The 23,515-nt window shown below is 47.8% G+C and overlaps 2 protein-coding genes across 2 annotated transcripts; one reads left to right on the top strand and one right to left on the bottom strand.

The window, feature by feature from the left end:
• Positions 1 to 194: 194 nt before the first annotated feature.
• DPH7 (diphthamide biosynthesis 7) lies at positions 195 to 21,816 on the bottom strand. The gene is made up of 9 exons (XM_004423814.2): positions 21,290 to 21,816; positions 20,427 to 20,560; positions 19,943 to 20,030; positions 17,917 to 18,008; positions 17,032 to 17,204; positions 12,652 to 12,721; positions 12,463 to 12,528; positions 12,038 to 12,210; positions 195 to 721 (listed from the first exon to the last, which is right to left on the bottom strand). Exons 2-9 carry the CDS (start codon positions 20,432 to 20,434, stop codon positions 267 to 269), a joined length of 1,125 nt encoding a protein of 374 aa, XP_004423871.2. The 5' UTR covers positions 20,435 to 20,560; positions 21,290 to 21,816; the 3' UTR covers positions 195 to 266.
• On the top strand, positions 8,283 to 8,870 carry LOC106800783 (tropomyosin-like). Its single transcript, XM_014782377.2, has one exon. The coding sequence runs from the start codon at positions 8,298 to 8,300 to the stop codon at positions 8,868 to 8,870; it is 573 nt and encodes a 190-aa protein (XP_014637863.2). The 5' UTR covers positions 8,283 to 8,297.
• Positions 21,817 to 23,515: the final 1,699 nt, after the last annotated feature.

The raw sequence follows: 23,515 nt of genomic DNA, 5'->3' as shown, positions 1-23,515 counted from the left end.
GCCCTTTTGCTGCCAGACAGAATCCCCATTTTCAAGGGCCCCAGCAGATAGGTTTCCTTAAGAGAAGCCAACAGTTTCTTAACTGTCTATACTGTAGATTCCATAAGATGCACTGAGCCCTATACAGTAACCTGCAGAGACTGCAGTAAGAATCTCAAGGATATGCTCTGAGGGCAGTTCATTCACAGACCAAATACAGTCGCACTCTTGGTTTTATTTGTGGAAATGGTCTTAATGATTTCAAACCAAGCAAACTCTTCCCTAGCTCAGCGGTTCTCCCACTTCCAGAGGTGAAGAACGTGATCATAAAAGGAGCACGTGGCTAGAAGGTTGATGTCCAAGTTTGCTGCCTGCAGACAGAGGCCACAGTCACAGATTGTGGCCTCTGCAGTGTGCAGCTGGCTGCCGCTCTTCACGTCCTCTGAGAGTGGCTGGAGGGCAGTCCTCGGTTTGCCTCCACTCTGGGGTTTGCTATGGCCATCTTTATCGTCGGCTGCTAAACGATCAGAAGAGGCAGCAGGCGACTGGCCCACAACCTTCAGGTTATAGACCAGATCTGCTGTTCTGGCTCCTGGGTCGCTGCAGGGAAAAGACCCTGAGCAGAATGACTGCTGAGTCTTTGGCAGATGGTGGAAGTAGAGCCAGGACCAATCAGCTCCATACACCAGTGAGTTGGGCAACGTATGGGACACAGAGACTGCATATGCTTCCTGCTTCTCCTCTGGAAGAGACAGGAGAATACAGGAAATGCAACGTTACCAAGAATCCATCTCATCACCCCCAACCAATGGCCCCTGCCCACCCTCAAAGGGAGACTCTGCCAAGAACAGCCACTCACTCATCAGCAACCACTGTGTGTCGTGCACAAGAATTATTGAGACGGGGACAGGTGAGCAGAGAAGTGAGTATGCTGTGTGTGCCTGAGAGAGGAATCAGCCTGGGCTACAGAACCACAGATGCATGGGTGCTTTTCCAAGTTGGAGGACTTGGTAAAAGCCTCTCAGTTAAGACTTAAAGCAAAGGACAAGAGTCATCCATATGAGAGAGAAAGAGATGTATGGGAAACAGGGAACAAGCACGTGTGCAGTACAGTGGTAGAAAAAACCTGACGTGAGGAACCGCACACAAGTGGACGTGGCGGAAGGCCGTCGGGGAGTGGTGACACATATCCGGAGGGTCAAAATCATGCAAAGTGCAGCATGCTCCATTAAAGAGTTGGAATTTTAGCTTGGAAAGGAGTCATTGAAGAGTTTAAGCGTGAGCAGTTTTCCTTAGGGTAAGTTGCTGTGGCAACTCTGAGGATGGAGGGTGGGACTGGAAAGAGGTCAGGGTTGCTTCCAGACAGTACCCAGCTGCAGAAGGTTTGAAAGTGACATCTGACCAGAAAAAGAAATGATGAGGTGCTGCCAAACCTGAGGTGGTCCAGGGCAAGGCTGGGGCTGGCAAGAGCTGCCATGGAAAGCTAGTGGCCTGTGAGCTGGGGATGTGGACTTAGAGAACTGTCAGCAGCTGGAAGCCTGGTGGCCATTCAGGTCTTCAATAAGCCTGGACAGCCACGACACTCTGAAAGGGTGGCCACTGCTGCCTCCCAAGTGCAGGGATCAATGCCACAGTGTCTGAGTCATGATCAGAATGAGCAATGATGAAGAAAGGAGAGGCGCAGACTAGGTCGATGCTGGAATTGGGAAACAAGCCACGGACACAACGATGACACAGGAGATCCTACTCCCTAACCCAGCGCAGCGCCTGGGCAGAGGCGGCTCCAGAGGAGCCAGATGCCGAGCTTCCTCAGCCAGAGAGGCGCTCGGGCAACACGCATGGGAGGAGGCTCCCCAGGAAACCATCCCTGTCCTCTGTGTTAACGCCTGGACGGGATCGGGAGATGGGCCGCTGGGACAATAAGGGCTCGCCACAGCCTTTCCAACAACCACTCAAAGCGCCCACTCCTGGCCAGGACCCCGGCCAGGCCCCAGGTAACCCAGTGAACACGGCTGGTCTTCCGGCCGCACAGTAACATCACACCCAGTAATACAGACATGTCTCCTACTCAAGTGCACGTGGAACATGAACAGAACAATCATGCCAGGCAAAAAAGGATTGAAAAGTTCCATAAAATAGAAATAGTACAAGCAATGCTCTCTAATCATAATGCAATAAAATTAAAAATTAATAACAGTCAAAAAACAAAAGAGTCCTTCCACTTAGAAATTTTAAAACATGGGCCGGCCCCGTGGCTTAGCGGTTAAGTGTGCGCACTCCACTGCTGGTGGCCCGGGTTCAGATTCCGGGCGTGCACCGACGCACCGCTTCTACGGCCATGCTGAGGCTGCGTCCCACGTACAGCGACTGGAAGGATGTGCAGCTATGGCATACAATTATCTACTGGGGCTTTGGGGGAAAAAATAAATAAATAAAATTATTAAAAAAAAAATTTTTAAACCTACTAAACCACACTTGGGTCAAAGGGGAAATATAAACTCAAATCACCAAATTTCTTTTTAAAAAATGAAAATGAAATCACAGTCACATATTGCTTGACGACGGGGATGGTTCCTGAGAAAGGCATCCTTAGGTGATTCCAGTTTTGCTCGAACACCACAGAATGAACTCACCACCTAGACGGCAGGACCTACGACACACCTAAGGCTCTAGGGAACTGATCTTAAGGGACTGCCGTCATACATGTGGTCTGTCATTGACCCCAGTGTCATTATGCAGTGCATGACTGTACTACACATCAGAACCTAAAAATATGCTTAAATCAGAAAAATTCAGACATAAAAACCCCTAAATTAATACAAGCAAAATAATAAGGTATGTGAATTGTATTCCCAACTCAAAATACTAGAAAAAGAACCAAGGAGGCACAAGGAAGGAAACCACAAAGATCAAGAGTGAGTGATGAAGTAGAGAACAGAAAAACCACACAACTGTAATAAAAACTAAACCCCACTTCTTCAAAAGACATGACAAAACGGTAGCTAACCTAAGGAGAAAGAGAAAACTTGCCATATGTATTTGTATATGTGCATAAATATACAAAGTAAAACATGACAAAGCGGAAATAACCATTAAAGAGGAAATTTTTTTTAAAAAATCACAAGTGACTTCTTTACACACCTTAATGCAAATAAATTTCAAAATGTAGATGAAATGAATAATAGCCTAGGAAAATACAGTTCACCAAAATTGACTCCAGTAGAGACGTAAAGCATCAACAAACCAATTTCCAGAGGAACTGATAAAGCGACTACCATACACACTAGATCAGGCCCAGGTAGTCTTACAGGAGACTCACCAACTCTTGGAAGAAAAGATAATCCAAATGATGCATAAATTATTCAAGAGAAGAGAAAATGAAGAAAATTTTTCACACTTCTGGTTTTGATTTTCACATGAACCAAAGTAATGCTGATATCTAATCTTGATAAAAACAGCGTAAAAGAAGATTTGTGTCACCTTTCAACATTAATGCAAAATCCTAATTAAAATATCACCAGAGTCCAATACCACATTAAAAAAATAACATACCATAATGAGGTGGGATTTATTCCAGAAATATATTCCATATTAGGAAATCTACAAACAAAATTTACCATATTAATATATCTAAGGAGAAAAATAACACAGCTCTACAGATATACAAGCATTTGACAACAATTCAGCAATTCCTGGTTTAAAAAAAATACTCAAGAAAACAGGAATTGATGGACACTTCTTCAATATAATAAAATAGATACACTTTAGTCCTTATACATTATCGTACTCAATGGGAACCACCAAGGACATCCTTATCAAGGTCTGAGAAAAGGCAAGGATGCCCTTCACCTTTTTGAAACTGTATTGGAGATATCAATGGATGAAAGTAAACAAGAGAAAACAATTATTGGCATTAGAATTGGAAAATAAAGAATAAAACCATATCTTTTTGCAGATTACATGATATTTACTTGGAAAACCCAGAGAATCAATGATAAGACTAACAGAAACCGGGCCGGCCCCATGGCTTGGCAGTTAAGTGCGTGCACTCTGATGCTGGTGGCCTGGGTTCGGATCCCGGGCGCACAGTGACGCACTGCTTCTCCGGCCACGCTGAGGCCGCGTCCCACATACAGCAACTAGAAGAATGTGCAACTATGACATACAGCTATCTACTGGGGCTTTGGGGGAAAAATAAATAAATAAATAAAATTATAAAAAAAAAAAAAAGACTAACAGAAACCAAAAACTTTAGTTAGGTAGCAGCATATGAAATTACCAACAAAAAACCCAATAGCTTTCAAATACTCAGACAGTATCCATTTAGAAGATAAAATGAAAGAGAAAAACCCCATTCACAATAGCAACAATAAAGATAAACTACCTAGGAATGAAGTTAACAAGAAATATACAATGTATACATAGAAAAATGTTAAAACCCTCTGAAAGATAGAAAAACAGACTTGAACAAATGGAGAGATATCCCTTTTCTTGTATAAGATGACTCCAGATGATAAAATAAGTCAGTCGTAAAGTTAATGTATATTTAATGCAATCCCTATAAAAAGCCAATAAGCTTTTTTCTGGGACAACATAAGCTGATGCTCAAGTTCAAATAGAAGAATAGTCAGGAAGTCCTTGAAAAAGAAGAGCGAGAGGAGGCAGTACACCTACTCTTACAAACGCACTGCAAAGCTCCAGGACTCCGGCCAGGGGGACAGAATAGGAAGACAAGACATCGTGTAAGTACCCAGGGAAAGTCAACACACAAGAAAGGTGGCATCTCGATTCACTGGGGGCTCCACACACCACAGGTAAGAACTCGGGTCAAAGTTGTAACCGTAGGGCTGGCCCCGTGGCTTAGTGGTTAAGTGCGTGCGCTCTGCTGCTGGCGGCCCGGGTTCGGATCCCGGGCGTGCACTGACACACCGCTTCTCCGGCCACGCTGAGGCCGCGTCCCACATACAGCAACTAGAAGAATGTGCAGCTATGACATACAACTATCTACTGGGGATTTGGGGGGAAAAAATAAATAAATAAAATCTTTAAAAAAAAAAAAAAAAGTTCTAACCGTAAAAAACTGAAGCCATACAAGTACGAGAAGAAAACACTGGAGGATTCCTTTACAAACTGAGTGTGTGAGGGGAAGGCTTTTTAACTAAGACTCAAAATCCAGATTCAATGAAAAAAAAATCTATAAATTTGATTACATTAAAAAAAAAAAAACTTTTGCATGTGGGAAAAAAAGACCATAGGCAAAAATCAAGGCAACAAACTGAAAGAAAATATTTCCAACATACCAGAGATAAAGGGCTAACACCACTAATACAGAAGAACTCTGTAAAAACCAAGGGGAAAAAAAACTAGAAACCAGAGAGAAAAACAGGCAAAAGACAGACAAAGATAATTCATAAAACCAGCTCTTTAGCATAAGAAAAAATATTCAGTTTCCCTCATAATTAGAGATATGCAATTTTAAACTACTCTGATGTTATTTCTCACCTATCAGATGCAAAAATCCCAAAGCTGGACAACAAACTCTGTTGGCAAGGCTCTGGGAAAGCCAGCATTCTCATACATGGCTGGTGAGATAATGAAACTGGATATATATTGAATCTTTGACCCTGCAATCCCACATCTAGGCAGTAAGCCTAAAGATACACCACCAACAAAACAAAAACACATATGCAAAACAAGATACATAGGAAGCATTATTTATAAATGCAAAATACTGGAAATAACCCAAATACTCACATAGAAAACTGGATGAGGGGCCGGCCTAGTGGTGCAAGCGGTTAAGTGCACACACTCCGCTGTGGCAGCCCGGGGTTTGGATCCCGGGCACGCACCGACGCACTGCTTGTCAAGCCATGCTGTGGCGGCATCCCATATCAAGTAGAGGAAGATGGGCACGGATGTTAGCCCAGGGCCAATCTTCCTCAGTTAAAAAAAAAAAAAAAGAGGAGGATTGCATTGGATGTTAGCTCTGGCCTAATCTTCCTCACACACACACAAAAAAAGAAAATTGGATGAAAAAACTATGGTATACCCACTAAATGGAGTGCTACATCACTTTAAAAGAACAAAGAAGACCTCTATGAACCAATATGGAGTGATTTCCAGGATACATCTTTAAATGAAATAAACAAAGTATGAAAGAGTGTATGTAAAATATCTTTTGTACAAGAAAGAAGTATGAATATATATATATACACGTATACGCTTATTTTTGCAAAAAGACATGCAATTATAACCAAAACCTAATGAAATGTGTTATCTACAAGAGGTGAGTGGGAACAAGGTGGGGAGGGTCTGATATTCCTCTGTGCATACTTTTTAACATAATTTTAATTTCTGGAACATTGTTAACGTTTTACACATTCAAAAGATAAAAATTAAATGAATGAGGATGAAGAAAAAAATCCTTAAAAAAACAGACCTAACTGTATTTCAAATAACCACACAAGAAAAAAAAATACAAATCTCATCCAAGTAACTTTTGAACACAGTACTTTGACTATAATCAAATCAATCTGACACAGAGAACCACAGGGCATCCTGAGTTGACTTCGCAGGCTTGTTCTGCAATGACACCAGTGGCCACTCTGTACGGCTGAGCACATGAGCACATTCGCTGGCAGCCAGGGTGTTCTCTGGAGAAGGGAGACACATGCAGAATGGGGACAGCAAAAGCTGGAACGTAATTAGAGACGTCACTGTGAACTCATGGTCTAACACACACACACACACACACACACGTGCACATGACATCCCAGTATTATAAGACCGCTAATTACCAGATCTTGGATTCTAAACACCACTCACGACTAAGGATCCGGACTCCCTGGAGAACAGCTGATTCCAGGTTTGGGAGAGGTAAAATGCAAAATGAACCTGGTATATCTTGTGCCAAAAAGCAAGGAAGTACTCAAAAATCAATAGGGACATGTGAAAAGGCCACAAGAGACAGCTTAAAGGGGCTTTCACAGGAAAACTCTAAGACAATGTGAACATTATAATGAATAACAGCAATAATGGATTATGACCCATTGAATAACATAAAAATTCATGAATCTGTATGGATACTAAAAATACAGACAGACATATGGGAGAAAGGAAAGCTCTTACTTTTCCTTACAAAAAAACACTAATTTAAAAATGTAGAAAGAATGATAGTAGTTAGAAAATCACCAATTTGCACTTGCAGTAATAATTTATTCAGGCAAGAATCATCAATGGATTGAGTGCAAGTCTGACAAGGAACACAGGTGCAAACACTATTATTCATTACAAAGGGAATCTCGGTAACTCTTACAGTGGAGAACTCCGGGGGAGACCACCTTAACCAAGTGATCACATTAACGCCAGCGGAAAGGGACAGAGTGGTGCCATGTGCCCTGACACAGCACACTAAGGAGGGCAGAATGTCACTTCTGTAATGTCCCTGACAAAACTGCATACCCCGATACAGGAGACATGTTTCAGATTCAAAGCCATGAAGAGACAGAAAGCAAAGGACAAGAAAAGACGCATCATGCAAACAGCAACCATAAGAGAGCTTGAGTGGCTCCACTAATACCAGATGAAATGGACTTTGAAACAAACAAAAAGGTGACCAGAGATAAAGAGGGCACCTCATAATGATACGAGGGTCAATACCTTAGGAAAATACAACAGTTATAAACATATACACCCCTAACAACAGAGCACCAAAATACATGAAGCCAAAGCTGACAGAAATTAGGGACGAAAGAGACAATTCAACACTAATAGTTGGAAACTTCAGTATTCCACTTCCAATAATGAACAACCAAACAGAAGATCAACAAGGAAACAGAACACTTGAGCAGCATCTGCAACGCACGCTGCCCACAACAGAGCACACGCTTCTCTGAAGAGCACAGAGACACTCTCCGGAACAGGCCACATACTAGGCCACAAAACAAGTCTCAACCTAATAGAATAAAATCAGAAATCAATAGGAGAGGCAGCTGCAACGCCAAGCGGAGGAGGCAGGAACCTGAGTGTGAGCAGGAGCTGGGTGGGCACCATGGCCGGGACCACCACCATCGAGGCGGTGAAGCACAAGATCCAGGTTCTGCAGCAGCAGGCAGATGATGCAGAGGAGAGGGCCGAGCGCCTCCAGTGGGGAGTGGAGGGAGAAAGGCGGGCCCAGGAACAGGCTGAGGCTGAGGTGGCCTCCTTGAACCGTGGGATCCAGCTGGTTGAAGAGGAGCTGGACCGCACTCAGGAGCGCCTGGCCACTGTCCTGCAAAAGCTGGAGGGAGCTGAGGAAGCTGCTGCTGAGAGCGAGAGGTATGAAGGTTAGCGAAAGCCGAGCCTTGAAAGATGAAGAGAAGATGGCGCTCCAGGAAGTCCAACTCAAAGAAGCTAAGCACATTGCGGAAGAGGGAGACAGGAAGTATGAAGAGGTGGCTCATAAGTTGCTGATGATTGAGGGGGACTTGCAGCGCACCGAGGAACGAGCTGAGCTGGCAGAGTCCCGTTGCCGAGAGATGGATGAGCAGATCAGACTGATGGGCCAGAATGTGAAGTGTCTGAGTGCTGCTGAAGAAAAGGGCTCTCAAAAAGAAGACAAATATGAGGAAGAGATCGAGATGCTTACTGATAAACTCCAGGAGGCAGAGACCCGTGCTGAGTTTGCTGAGAGATGGGTAGCCAAGCTGGAAAAGACAACTGATGATTTGGAAGAGAAACTGAAATGCACCAAAGAGGAGCACCTCTGTACACAAAGGATGCTGGACCAGACTCTGCTTCACCCGAACGAGATGCAGAGCACCACAGTCCTGCCCCGCCACTCCTCCTCCCTCTCACCCCGACTCCACCTCAGGCCAGCCCGCCCGAAGCTGACCTTTAAACTGAGGGCTTGAGGGGCCGGCCCTGTGGCTTGGTGGTTAAGTGCGCGCACTGCGATGCTGGCGGCCCGGGTTCGGATCCCGGGTGCGTATCGAGGCACCACTTCTCTGTCCATCCTGAGGCCGAGTCCCACATACAGCAACTAGAAGGGTGTGCAGCTATGGCATACAGCTATCTACTGGGGCTTTGGGGGCAAAAAATAAAATAAATAAAATCTTAAACTGAGGGCTTGGGCCGGCCCCATGGCTTAGTGGTTAAGTGTGCGCGCTCCACTACTAGCAGCCCGGGTTCGGATCCCGGGCGTGCACCGACGCACCACTTCTCCGGCCATGCTGAGGCCGCGTCCCACATACAGCAACTAGAAGGATGTGCAGCTATGACATACAACTATCTACGGGGGCTTTGGGGGGAAAATAAATAAATAAATAAAAAATTATAAACTGAGGGCTGATCTTCAACTGGAAGGCTGCTTTCTCCTTTCGCCACCTCTCCCACCCCCACCCCTGTGTCTTTTTTGCCCACTGTCTCTGCCTCTCCCCAGAGATTCCAGTTGGGCTAGAGGCTGAGCACCTTTGGGAACAACATTTAAGGGAATGTGAGCACAATGCAAAGTGTCTCTAAAAGCATGTTGTGATGTACACACCTTTTTTGTTGTTGTTGATGTAGCAACCATTTGTAAAACATTCCAAATAATTCCGCAGTTCTGAAGCAGCAGTCTAATCCCTTTCTCACTTTTGGAAGGTAACTTTTTAGCTTAACGCATATTGCCCTCTCCATAGAGGAAGGAAAGAGGTATGGGCCTGCCTTACTGAAAGCCAAACAGAGCCCAGAGAAAGACTCCACTATGGGAAACCTCATCACTCTGTACAAAGTACCAGCCAAACCACAAGGGTGATTCCAGGAGTTAGCAAAAAAGAAAAAAGTGCTGTTCAGGTTTTCAGCTTTAAGGTATCTTTGGGCAATTTTATTTTTATTTTTTTCATCAGAAGTGACCAAACAAATTAAGACGGTGATACCTCTCTCTGAGACCAAATCCTTGTCACATCTCTACTCCCTTCCCAACTACTCAGAGAATGGATCATGTGCACCTTACGTCGAGGTGACCACTTATCTGCTCTCCTGCCTCCTTGAAAGAAAGGAAGGAAAATTATGTTTTGGCCACTGATTTAGCCATATGAAACTCATCTCATCACCCTTTTCTGGGTCTGAAACTGCTTTCTCTAAAAGTGCCATCTCGTTGTGCTTCGTATCAGTTAGTGCTGGAGAAATCTTGAATAGCTTATGTACGAAACTGTTTCTAAATTTTATATTATTTTGAAACATTGCTTCTTGGGGGCTGGGGCATCCTGGCCACCTCATTTGGCTGTGAGAGCTCTCTACAGTCTGGGCCGGCAGTGTGCTGATCTTCTGAAGTTTCTTTCCCTACCCAATCCTCCCTTTTTGGTGAGGTTTCTGTGAGGTCTATTAGGTGTGCATCCTGCAGCTTACTGGCTAAAAATGTACTCTCCTTTGGTGTGGTCTCTGTGGGGACCAATTGGGAGAAAGAGAAACCAATAGTGCAACTGTTTTGATACTGAAAATTGACAAGTGTCTTTTTGAAATAAAGAACCAGTCCCTCCAACAAAAAAAAAAAGAGAGAGAAGTCAATAACAGAAAGAAATTTAGGACACTCACAAAAATGTGGAAACTACACAACACACTCATAAATAACCAATGAGTCAAAGAAGAAATCACAAGGAAAATTAGAAAATACTTTGAGAAGAATGAAAATAAAGATACAACATACCAGAACACATGGGATGTAGCGAAATCAGTGCTCAGAGAACAACTTATCACTGTAAATGCCTACATTAAAGAAAAAGAAAGCACTGGCCCAGTGGCATAGTGGTTAAGCTCGCGTGCTCTACTTCAGTCACCCGGGTTCACAGGTTCAGATCCAGGCACAGACCCACACACCACTCATCAAGCCGTGCCGTGGTGGCATCCCACATATAAAACAGAGGAAGGTGGGCACAGACGTTAGCTCAGGGACAATCTTCCTCAAGCAAAAAGAGGAGGATTGGCAACAGATGTTAGCTCGGGGCCAATCTTCCTCACAAAAAAAAAAAAAAAAGGAAGAAAGATCTCAAGTTTGAAGATGAGAATATTACAGCATGTTCATATAACTAACAGAAATGATGCCAAAGATGGGCCGGCTCTGTGGCTTAGCGGTTAAGTGCGCGCGCTCTGATGCTGGCGGCCCGGGTTCGGATCCCGGGCGCGCCCCGAGGCACCACTTCTCCGTCCAACGCGAGGCCGAGTCCCACGTACAGCAACTAGAAAGATGTGAACCTATGACATACAACTATCTACTGCGGCTTTGGGGGGAAAAAAATGAATAAAATAAAATCTTTAGAAATGATGCCAAAGAGACAGAGGAACTGAAGATACAGAAGAGGAAGGAAGTCCTTGAGTACAGCCCAGTGCCAAGATGACTGGCCTAGGAGCAATGGTGGGAAGGTGAGGCAGTATCATTGTACAGAGGAAGGGTAGGGGAGATCATGAACTGAGAGTGAGGAGGGAAAATGAGGTGCTGGGGGTTTGAGAAGAGAAGAAAACATGAAATCATTCTGACAGTGAAGAATTACTGGCTAGGGAAAGGCCCTGGTTCACCTGGCAATTACAAGGACCCACCGCAGCATCAACTTGAAGTGAGACCCCACAGGAGCTTCCCTCCAGCCACATTCTGTGGCTCGGGCATAAGCAAAGTTGGATTTTAACCAGTGCTGGGTTCTGCCCAGAAAGTGTGAGGAAGGGCGCAACGGAAGAGAGTTTAGGTATGTTAGGAACATCAGACCGTGGAGACCACACTGTCCACAGGCAGGAAGACCATGGCAGAGGGAAGCCAAAGATGGTTATGAAAGTGACAAGTGGTAACACTTCTTAACTAGAAGTCCCAGTATGGTCAGAGAATCGCTAAAATGCAGAAGGTTCCAGAATAATTGAGCTGGTCAGGTAAAAACTATAGACAGCAGAGTGCTTGAAACTGAGATTTCAGAGTTGGCGCAGCTATGGATCACGGCAAGGCCTAGAGTGTGACCCTGGGAATGTTTGGCGGGTGAGAGAAGAGCTTGGTAGAGTGAGGGGGCAAGAAACTGGGAGCCTCCACCCCAGGCTCAGCTGCCACGGGCCCCCCACTCACCTATTGCCTTTTGGCAGTTGAAGATCTTAAAGCCACTGTGCATACATGCTGCCAAGAGCAGGTGGTAGTGGAAAGGGTGCCACTTGAGCCTCCACACCCCACCGTGCGCGGGCATGTCTACAAATGGCTGCTTCATGTTCCGAGTGTCCCACAGGAGAACATGCTCATCATAGCTGAAACCAATCAACCAGAGAGAGCATGCAGGAAAGCCAATGCCCACTTACTCCCCAAGGCCCCTAGATGGCAGGGAACATCTCCCAGGGAGACCCATCCCACTCATCCCTCTAGGACCAAGTTCCCTTTACCAAACCCAGATACCTACACTCTGGTTTGAGAGCTGGCCTAATGAAACATCACAACGGTCAAGATGAGAAAAGGAAGTGAAAGATGCAAAGACCCCTGTGAACCTACTCCAGCGGACTCACCTTCCCGTGGCCAAGACGTTCTCTCTGTGGGGGCTACTCTGGATGCTGCACACACCCATGGAGTGTCTGTAAGCAAAAGGCACAACCTGAGCAGCACCTAGGCAGGGCACTTCTCCAGCGGCAAGTCCACGGAGGAGAGACAGGGAGAGCTGGTGTTCCATGCCGAGCACTGGCCCCTTGATGATTTACCTCTTGCTGGTGAACAAAGATGTGCCAGGGGTCCTGGTGTCCCAGCCTTTCAGGAGGCCATCATCCCCACCTGTGTGGAAACAGAAATGCCCACTGACAATGGCACCGATAACAGGAAATGGCCATTTCTCAGGGAGAGAATTTACGTCTGCAAGGAAATTCTCATGAGTGACTTTTCCTGGGTGGTTTCAGGTTGCCACCAGGCAGAAGAGCCCCAGAGACAGCACCCCAGAAAGTCACCCTGTGCTGTAACTGTGTCTTCAGACTTGAAGAGGGTGCCTGCAGGGAAGAAGGGAAAGACCAATGGGCTATGCCTGTAGGAATAAAGGGGAAGACCAGGAAGTTACAGGGGTAGAGTTACCAGGTCACATGTGGCTAAAGTGCCTTCTATTCAAGCCCCAGCAGTCAATGCTCTTGGCTGCTATGAACCAGAGCTGCCATACCAAAGAACTCTGAACAGGAACTGTATGCAGGAGGCTGTGAACATGAGGACTTCTTAAGGTTCTGGAAGCTTCAGCACACCCTCACATGTTTTCAAGGGAAATGTTTTTTACAATCTCATGGTACAAAGGGCCTCTGAGCTTGTTTTAGGGGAACTGAAAGAACAGTAGCACAGGGGAATTGGTGCCCTGACCACAACCAGTCTCTGAAGAAAAGCAACACCAAGATACAGGGAGATGATATCTTAAGCAAAGGAAAAAAGGCTGATGAGCAAGGCCCTGAGGGAGGATGAAGAGAAGCAAAAAAAACAAAAAAAAAACCAACAACAAAAACGCCTACACTTGGGCCGGCCCCGTGGCTTAGCGGTTAAGTGCGTGCGCTCTGCTGCTGGCGGCCCGGGTTCGGATCCCGGGCGCGCACCGACACACTGCTTCTCTGGCCATGCTGAGGCCGCGTCCCTCATACAGCAACTAGAAGAATGTGCAGCTATGACATACAACTATCTACTGGGGCTTTGGGGGGAAAAAATAAATAAATAAAATCTTTAAAAAAAAAAAAAAAAAACACCTAGACCTGACCACTCCATCCATCCACCATTCACCCACCCATCCTTTATCCCTCCTTCCATCCATCCACCTGTCCACCATCCATCCACCCATCCATCCCTCTACCCACCCATACCCATCATCCACCCATCCACCTTCCACACATCCACTCATCCATCCATCTACCCACCCATATCCATCATCCATCCATCCACCTGTCCACCATCCATCCACCCATCCATCCCTCTACCCACCCATACCCATCATCCATCCATCCACCTTCCATACATCCACTCATCCATCCCTCTACCCACCCATATCCATCATCCATCCATCCACCTTCCACACATCCACTCATCCATCCCTCTACCCACCCATATCCATCATCCATCCATCCACCTGTCCACCATCCATCCACTCATCCATCCCTCTACCCACCCATACCCATCATCCATCCATCCACCTGTCCACCATCCATCCACCCATCCATCCCTCTACCCACCCATACCCATCATCCATCCATCCACCTGTCCACCATCCATCCACCCATCCATCCCTCTACCCACCCATACCCATCATCCACCCATCCACCTTCCACACATCCACTCATCCATCCATCTACCCACCCATACCCATCATCCATCCATCCACCTTCCATACATCCACTCATCCATCCCTCTACCCACCCACCCAACCATCCATTCACATTCCAGCCAGCCAGCCATCCACACCCCCATCTTCCCACCTACTTTCCAGTCAGCCATCCACCCACTCGTCTGCCCATCTATCCATTATCTATCCACCCACCTTCCATCCATCTATCCACCCACCTTCCATCCATCTACCCATCCATCCACCCATCCACCTTCCCCAACCACCCACCCATCCAACAGGTACTTAGTGAGCACACTACAGATGCCTGTAACAGACAGAAGGAATATGGGATGAACATGATCTATGATTAAGTGAACGAACCAGCAGAATAAGTCAACCCAGGCACAAAGTCTGTGGGTGAGCCTCAAAGAAGCTGCCATTCTTTGACAAATTTGTAGACAGCTGGTTGTGGCTTCTTTACACACTGGACTCTCCTCTGTCTCTCACATTCCGCATTCACTCCACCAGGAAATCCTGTTGATCTACCTTCACACATGTCCAGAGCCCCACCACTTTTCCTCATCTCCACTGCTCCCAACTTGGTCGAAGTCATTCTCATCCCTCACCTGGATGACAGATCTCCAGGCTCCAGGCTCCGCCCTCACCCCCTTGCAGTCTATACTCAACACATTAGCCAAAGAGATCCTGTTAAATTTTGAAATATAAGTTAGGAAATGTCATTCCTTTGCTCAATATCTTGCAATGGCTTCTATTTCATTCTGAGAAAAAGCCAAAGTCCTTCCTGAGGCCTGCAAGGTGCTGTGACCTCTGATCTCACCTTCTTCTCTTCTACCACTCACTTGTGTCATTCTGGCCATGCTGGCTACTTGCTACTCTCCTACACACCAGGCTCTCTCTTGCTTTAGGGCCTTGGCCTCCTGTGACGACACTCTATAACAGGACAATCAGCACCTGCCCGAAGTGCCCCGATCCCTCACCCTTTTCTACCTTTCTTCTTTCCAAAGCACTTATCACCTCTGACCTACTGTGCAATTTCCTTATTTATTACACAGAATTCTTAGTGTTCACTGTCCATCTCCTCCCACTCAACATGAGCTGAAGGAAAGCAGGGACCGTTGTCTGTGTTGTTCACTGATGTCTCCCCGGCACCTGGAACAGGGCTTGGCACACAGTAGGTCTCAATAAACATTTGCTGAGTGAATGAATTGGTCCTGAGTTATTAAGTCAGTGCCCCATTACACCCTTGCTTTGAATTAGCTAAGCCTCAAGGTAGAAGAACTAATCCAAGAATGAGAGACCTTAGAAAATTAAACTTTTATTATTCTCACTGAGACTCCTCAAGGGTGTGATAGCAAATAATGTAGCAAGGACTCTCTCAGGGGAAGATAAGCATTAAACACACAATCATAATTAGGATGAGCACAGGGTGCCACGAGAGCGATGACAAGGGTTCAGGCCTGGCCAGCATTTCTAAAGATAAGATTTTAAGCTGAGCCCTGCCAGAAAAGTAGATTAACCTGTGAAGGAAACATCATGTGATCCAACACTGAGACTGGAGAGAAGGTGGAATATTTGAGGAAAAGAAGACTGAAAACAAAGAGAAGTCACTCAAAATATGGCCAGAAAGGTAGGCACGGATCTGATTACATACGCAAGGCTGAGGGGCTCTCATCAAGTATTTTGGATGGGAGCTGCAAAGGGTTTTAACGAAGAGTGAGGTGTGATAAAGTCTGCATGTTTTTAAAACAATTGCTCTGGCTACAGAGTGGAGACTGGATTGGAAAGGGTCAGGAATGAATATAGGGCTATCACTTAGCACTCTGCTATGACAAACGAGATGAGATGGTGGCCCAGACACGTGGAGAGGGAAGGAGATGGCCAATTCTGACAAAGGCTTAGAGGATAAAATTAATAGGACCCGGACTCACTGGAGGAGTGAGGGCAGAGATGTCTGATTTGGGTGACAAGACCCTGTCCTGCATTAAGGGAGGAGCAGGTGTGAAACAAGGAGACACAGGGAGTAAAGGCTCAGCTCTAGACCCATGAAGTGACCTGATCTCACCTCTCAGCGTGGAGCTCAGCATACAACCAACAACTGGATGGAGAAGGAAATGAGGGGTGAGGCCTTTTCTATGCCTCTCTGCAAACTCAGCAGCTCCTCTCTGTCTTCTCTCAGAGACCAACACCTCCCCCTCCCATGAGCTATCTGCCTGGGTGAGAGAAGCTGACCAAAGCAACCTCATTCCTGGAACCACTGGTTCTGTTCATTTCTCATGCCCACGTCAGCATCCCCCAAATACATGCCACTCGCGATACCAGGAAGTTAATCCTCTCCCTCTCATGCTTCCTTCTCTTTGGGGAGGTAAACTGTATCCAAAAAGGGAGCAGACGAACCTGAAATCCAACGTGACGAAGTCAATGCTGGACCCAGAAGCACCAGGCAAAGAGCACGGGAGCTCTGACTGGGTTCTGAGAGGGAGAGCAAGGGACTCGACACTGAGAGCCCTGCTCCAACATCAGGAGCACCTCCCGAAACCCTGAAGGCCTGCAGCAAACCGCACCGGGCTCTCAGAGGAACCGCTAAGTGGTGAGCACCAAAGACAGCTTTTGTCCCAGAAAATGCATTCTCCACAGAAGGTCTTCAAGATCCCAACATGTCCCGAATCACGGCCTTGACGCATGCCCCATTTGCTTCCCTCAGCAAGTCTCCAGAAAGGGGAGTGTGATGACAACATAGCTCCCTCCCTCACGGGCCGACACCCAGCAGAGGAGTACCAACCTGAATACACGATTTCTGTCTGCCAGTAATTGAAAGCAGCAATCCAGGCCTCGAAGTGATGGGCCTGCCATGTGGCGACATCCTGCAGTCCGGGCCCCGCCTCGTTCACGCTTATGAGGTGGAGCTGCCCTTTGGAGTCGCTGCTAATGATTTTCAAGGGCTGGTCACTGGCTCTAGACACGGAGAACAAACAGAGAAACTGGCTGAACTTTATTCATTGACCCAAACTCATCACCCTCTTCTGTTCTCAATTGGTACCATTTTATGCCCCTAAGACATGTCATGGGAGAGGTTCTCCATGGACCTGGTACGTGGACACGCCTCTTAAGAGGCTTGCTTGGGCATCTGGCAGAGACCAAAGCTACCACTTAGCTTATCAAAATAAACAAGGAGCTGACACTCCTCTTGATGAAAGCACTATCCCTTTTCATCCAAAATGCTGGGATTCTCGGGACCGGCCCGGTGGCACAGCAGTTAAGTTTGCATGTTCTGCTTCGGTGGCCCAGCGTTCGCCAGTTTGGATCTTGGGCGCGGACCTACTCACCACTCATCAAGACATGCTGAGGCAGCATCCCACATAAAAGAACTAGAAGGACCTACAACTAGGATATACAACTATGTACTGGGGGCTTTGGGGAAAAAAGAAAGAAAAAAAAGAGGAAGATTGGCAATAGATGTTAGCTCAGGGCCACTCTTCCTCAAAAAAATAAAATAAAAAATAAAAGGCTGGGATAATTTTCTTTTTTGATTAGGACTGCTTATGACATTCCCAGGTTTGGGAACCACAAGCAAGCCAACAGAGGTGGCTTTAACTCTCGCATGCATGAAAACAGGAATGGATCCTCACAGGAAAGACTCAGGTCTCTCAGCAATGCTGACCCTTACCTTCCAGTTTTCCCAGTGGACCAATCGAGGGACAAAGCCAGACACTCCTTCTCGAGGACGAAGCTAGAAAGTGGCTGTAGTGTGTAAGTGTTCTACTGGAAAGAAAGCAACGCAATCTGAGGGAAACAGCCCAGAGCCCTGAGAAGATTACTCCTCCAGTTCAGGTATGCCACCGTTCCCTCATCTACTCCTGGGGGAACAAAGTGTCTCAGTCACCCATTCATAGCAGAACCTGAAGACACCAGAAAACTGGCCCCTGCCCTCCAGGAGCTCACACCCCTGTGGGAGGGCTTTCCCACACAGGTGACCTTGGAGGAAGCAGGTCTCTCCGCTTTTCAAACCCCCTCGCACTGTCCATGCACTCCTAGACACCACCAGAGCACCCATGCAGGCTCCGGGAAGCACGTCTGGTAGAGACTCTCCCCCCAACCCAGGCCTCCAAGGATGCTGGCATATTCTGAATCCAGAGACGGAGACAACGGGAACTTTCCTCTGGTTTCCCTTTCATAAGCCACAACTAGCCATCAAAATGCTGTTTCTCTTCTCTAAGATCTATGTAAGGTTTATTACCTAAACAATCTGGACAGTGCTTAACTCTGTCAACAGGCTCCCAGCAGGCTGCTTCATCAGGGTCCTCTCTTGGGTGTATGTGCTCCTGCCCTGAACTCTGATTTATGGGCCCACAGACTTCCTCAGATATTTCCTCCCTCATTCTTAAGACAGGGCTGCTTCTCTCAGCTGGCATAAAGCAAGGCCCTTTCTGCACAAGCCCTCAGTTGCCATGAATCCAGTGCCAGCTGGACCTCTGCTCCAGTCTCATTCACAGCACCCACATTTGTGTGTCCCTCCCACAGTCATGTCCTGTGGGCTGTTCACTGCACCCCACTCACTACGTGACTTCTGTTACCTCCCTCCCCTAATGCTCACACGCAGTCATTCTGGAAATGCATAGTACAGGATTGCTGTCAAACTGTTAGAAAAATTCACACAGGAATCACATGATTTCCTAACTATCAGTGAGAAATGCAGTAGTCCCCCCCTTATCTGTGGTTTGTTAACCACGGCCAACGATGATCCAAAAATATTAAGTGGAAAATTCCAGAAGTAAACAATTCACAAGTTTTAAATTGTACACCATTCTGAGCAGCGTGAAATCTCGTGCTGTCCCGCTTCGTCCCACCCGTTTGTCCAGCAGATCCACACTGTATACACTACCTGCTCATTAGTCACTTAGTAGCTGACTCGGTTAACAGATCGACTGTCATGGTATCACAGTGCTTGTGTTCAAATAGCCCTTATTTCACTTAATAATGGCCCAAAGTGCAAAGTAGCAATGCTGGCAATTTGGATATGCCAAAGAGAAGCTGTAAAGTGCTTCCTTTAAATGAAAAGGTGAAAGTTCTCGACTTAATAAGGAAAGAAAAAAAATCATATGCTGAGGTTGCTAAGATCTATGTTAACTTTAGTTACAGTATATTGTCAGACTTGTTCTATTTTATTATTAGTTACTATCGTTAATCTCTTACTGTGCCTAATTTTTAAATTAAACTTTACTGTAGGTATGTATATATAGGAAAAAACATAGTACACATAGGGTTCAGTACTATCTGCAGTTTCAGGCATCCACTGGGGGTCTTGGAACGTATCCTTTCGGGTAAGGGGGGGATGACTGTACCATTTTCACATAGGAAATTCATTGCTATTCTTAGCCCCAGCATCATCAACCCAAGAATGCTGGTCCAGGCTTTCCTTATGGAAGAACTTTCAAATCCATTGACAGGTGAATGAACAGCCTGTCACTTCAGCCCTTCTACTGGTCACGCATAAGGTGACCTCCTCTCGGAGTCAGATGCAGATCTCAATAATTTAAAATAGACTACATACTACCTTGGAAGGCTTTACGATAAAGTTCACCATTGAACAGAAACTATGTTATAAAAATGTTTGTATTGGCACAGCCTCCCTCCCAAACCCTCTTCATTCAGCTTCCTTCCATCCCCCACAAAGCCTGGCCCCAGTCACTGACCTCAGATCCCACCAAGCGGAGCAGCTCTATGGATCCACCAGCATCTGCCACACCCAAGAGGGCACAGCCAGCCACCGGGATGTGGCACCTGAGAAAACAATTCACACGCCAGTCAGAACATGGGATATACCCAGAGTACAAGAGAGCATTACGCACCCCAGTAATTGACTATTTAAATTCCAGCTCCAAAACCAGGTTGGAACCTACAATTCTGCTCCAACGAGATTCCCCAGCTTATGCAGCAAGAAACCAGCACCACTTCCCAGACTGATACTAACTCCAGGGCTCAGAAACTGACAAAGGAAACAAGCCCCAAGTCTACAGCCGCCTCCAAGTGCCCACAGGTTAGCAGGACAGTAAAGAAATGCATCCAAAGTGCAGACATTTCTCCATCTTGTTGAATGCTGCCAGGCATCAGGCTCACCTGATTAAGTGAATAGATATTCATGACAAATTCCAGACAAGTGGATTGTTACCGTCATACCATTTCATGTCCAGGACTGCAGAAGTATCTCCTCTTTGGATCTCAACCAAGGGGCAAGCAGAGCCGTCCTCATTGAAACTATACAGGCAGAGACGTCCTACACGGATGTGAGGCTTGTCTACGTCCACTCCACTCTACAAAAAATGCAGATGTGTTCTCTGATTACCCTAACAGATACTGAGAAACCCAAGGGACGGGAAAAGGGGTCGAGGGAAAGAAAAGGTTTGCCGAGAGTCTGGAACTCTGCCTGGAAGCAGCACCCCTGACTGTCTCTTCTCTTGTATGGGATTAACGAGCAGGAAGATGAGCTCTGCTGGACCCTGCACAGAATGCTCCTTCTCAACAGCTAACAGGGACCAGCTATGGTGAGGGTCACCACAGGACCAGTTTCCCTGGACAGTCCTGGCTTTGGCCTGCTGCTCCAGAGCCAGTTCACATTCTTAAAGGTGTCCTGGTTGGGATCTGCGCAGAAGCCTTCAAGTGATTAGGTACGGCTCCTAGAAAATCCCGTTTTCTCTTTAGACTTCAACCATAAGCTCGAGCCTCACCGGCACACACACAACACGCTGCTTTCAAGATGCCCCTGTTTCTAGCCTATGTTCTGGCCACAAGGCCAAGGTCGCATCTCCATCCCCGGTGCGAGTCCACAGGAGACTTTCCTCTTTCAGCCCCTCCCCTTCCCGCGGTGCAGACCAGAGAGCCAGGTCCCAACACCCGTGGTCGGCTCTGCCTCTCTGGAGCCTGTTCTCGCCCTTCCTGAGACCCTTCTGAGAGCGGAGTTTGAAGTGGGGCCTTAGCTTCCGGGGAATGCAGACCCAGGACCCAGGGTGGAGACCGCCCGAGGCCAGGCGGGCTCCGCGCACCTTGCCCTCCGCGTCGGCGGGCTGGTCCTCCGGCTTCCGCAGCTGGTAGGAGCCGCAGGCCAGCAGATGCCTGCAGCCTTCCAGCGGGCACCACTCCACCGAGTCCGCCGTGTACTCCGTGTCCACCGCCTGCAGCAGCCGGACGCGACTGCCCGTCGCCCAGCAGTCGAAGGACCCGGTGGCGACGGGAGTGGAGGAGACCGGGCGGGGGAGGCGGCGTGACGAGGCCAGGATGGGAGGCGGCGTGGGGAGGGGGTGAAAGCGGTCTCCGGGTTCGGGGCCGGGGGAGAGCGGGGTCGCGGGGGCGGAGTCCGGGTGAAAGCGGTCTCCGGGTTCGGGGCCGGGGGAGAGCGGGGTCGCGGGGGCGGGGTCCGGGTGAGAGCGGGTTCGCGGGGTCAGGGTCGGGGTGAGAGCGGGGTCGGCGGGGCCGGGGCGACAGGTGAGAGGGGGGTCGCGGGGTCGGGCCCGGGACGGGGGTGAGAGCGGGGTTGAGGCTGGGGGCCCGGGACCTGAGCGGCGAGCGGAAAGCTCAACCTAGGGCTGGCACTTCTTCCACTTCCGCAGTCTCTTCCCCCTCCGACTCCTTCCGGGGCCGGGCTCCCGCGCCCCCTGCCGGCCGGCGGACCCCACGTGCCAGGGCGCACCCCCGGCCCTGGCCCCGAGACTCGGGGCTTGGAGGGGACAGCGCGAGTCCCACACGGAATCAGAGTCCCGCGGGCAATCGCGGGAGAGCTGGGCCCTGAAGGGCGAGCAACGAGGAGGAAAGCAGGACATGGAAGTGGGCGTATGCAGAGAGGCTAGACGTTCAGGGAGCAGAGCCCACGATACACCCAAAGGCCTTGGGCCTTGGCTGCCCTCCCTGTCCCTCTTCATGTCCACTCTAGGGGGCTGCCCATTGGGCAAGAAGTGGGGCACGTCGGTGGGTACAAAGACCTGCCTGCCAGGACAGCGCAGCAAGGAGACAGGGCCAGCTGCAGGGCCCATGGGCAGGGTGGTGGGCAGGAAGGTGGACAGAAGGCAGCAAGAGCAGGCATCTGGGCCCCGAGAGGCAGGATCCGGTCTGCTAGTTAGATTTAGGATGTAAGGGAGAAGACCCAGTACAGCCACGATCTGATCTGGGAAACTGAGTAGGTGCTGAAACCATTTAAAAAGATTAGTGTGGTCTACAGGACAGGTTTGAGGTAGGCAAGTTTTGGACATTTTGTTATGCATTGAATCGTGTCCCGCCAAAAAAGATATGTTGAAGTCGTATCCCACAGTACCTCAGAATGTGACCTTTGGAAATGGTCTTTATGGAAATAATCCAGTTAAAATGAGGTCATTAGGGTGGGCCCTAATCCAACAGGAGTGTGTCCTTATGAAGGGAAGATTTGGTCTGTCAGGGACAAACATCCATAGAGGGAAGACAATGTGAAAACGGAGGATTGGTTTGAAGCATCTGCAAGGAAAGGCTGCCGGAAGTCAGGAGGCCTGGAACACACCTTTCCCTAGCACCTTCAGTAGCAGCATGGCCCTGCCAACACCCTGATTTGCCTCCAGAACTGAGACAATATGTTCTGTTGTTTGAAACTACCCAGTTTGTGATACTTTGTTATGGCAGCTCCAGGAAACTGGACATGTTGAGATTGTAATCCTCACGGATACCTGGATATTCAGCCTGCAGTTCCGTACCAGAGCTATGGCCAGAAATACAGATATGAGTCAGCTCAGATGGCAGCTGAAGCACAGAAGCAGGAAAGGTTCAGCAAGCAACAGGACATTCTGAAATGGCTGAACCACACATCTCGATCTGGCACAAAAGATGGTCTGGCCAAGCTGCCCCACACTTCACTCCAAACAGGTGAGAAATAAGCCCTACATTTTGACTACCTGAATGTTGAACTTTCATAGATGCTCTCAGATGTATGGCTACAAAGATCAAGAGGTTGGAGCCATCAGAAAAGAAACCAGGGGCTGAGGATCAGATAAGGGACAAGGGAAGCAAATGGATAAAAAGTCTGTGGACTCAACAGCACCTTCATGATGGCATCTGCTCCAGGAGGCCACGGTGGTGATGTGAGCAAGGAGCAGGAGCTGCCACATGGGACAACTCCAGAACCCTTATGGCTCCCTCCCTGGCCCCAGCCCACAGCCCTTCACCAGCACAGGCTTGAGGGTCTCTAACAAATAGCATGGGGACAGCACAATAGGATAGGGGACAGCCGCCAGCTGCAGCACCAGCTCCCA

The sequence above is a fragment of the Ceratotherium simum genome, chromosome 29 (genome assembly GCF_057802395.1).
Source record: "Ceratotherium simum simum isolate JZ-2026a chromosome 29, ASM5780239v1, whole genome shotgun sequence".
NCBI lineage: Eukaryota > Metazoa > Chordata > Mammalia > Perissodactyla > Rhinocerotidae > Ceratotherium > Ceratotherium simum.
This window is presented reverse-complemented; position numbering and strand designations above follow the sequence as displayed.

Excerpts from the sequence above, each read along its gene's own strand:
- LOC106800783 (XM_014782377.2), top strand. The coding sequence starts at position 8,298 with ATGAAGGTTAGCGAAAGCCGAGCCTTGAAAGATGAAGAGAAGATGGCG.
- DPH7 (XM_004423814.2), bottom strand. Across the intron at positions 12,211-12,462 it reads AACGTCTTGGCCACGGGAAG|CTATGATGAGCATGTTCTCC; the intron begins GTGAGTCCGCTG and ends GATTGGTTTCAG. Across the intron at positions 722-12,037 it reads CAACTGCCAAAAGGCAATAG|AGGAGAAGCAGGAAGCATAT; the intron begins GTGAGTGGGGGG and ends TGTCTCTTCCAG.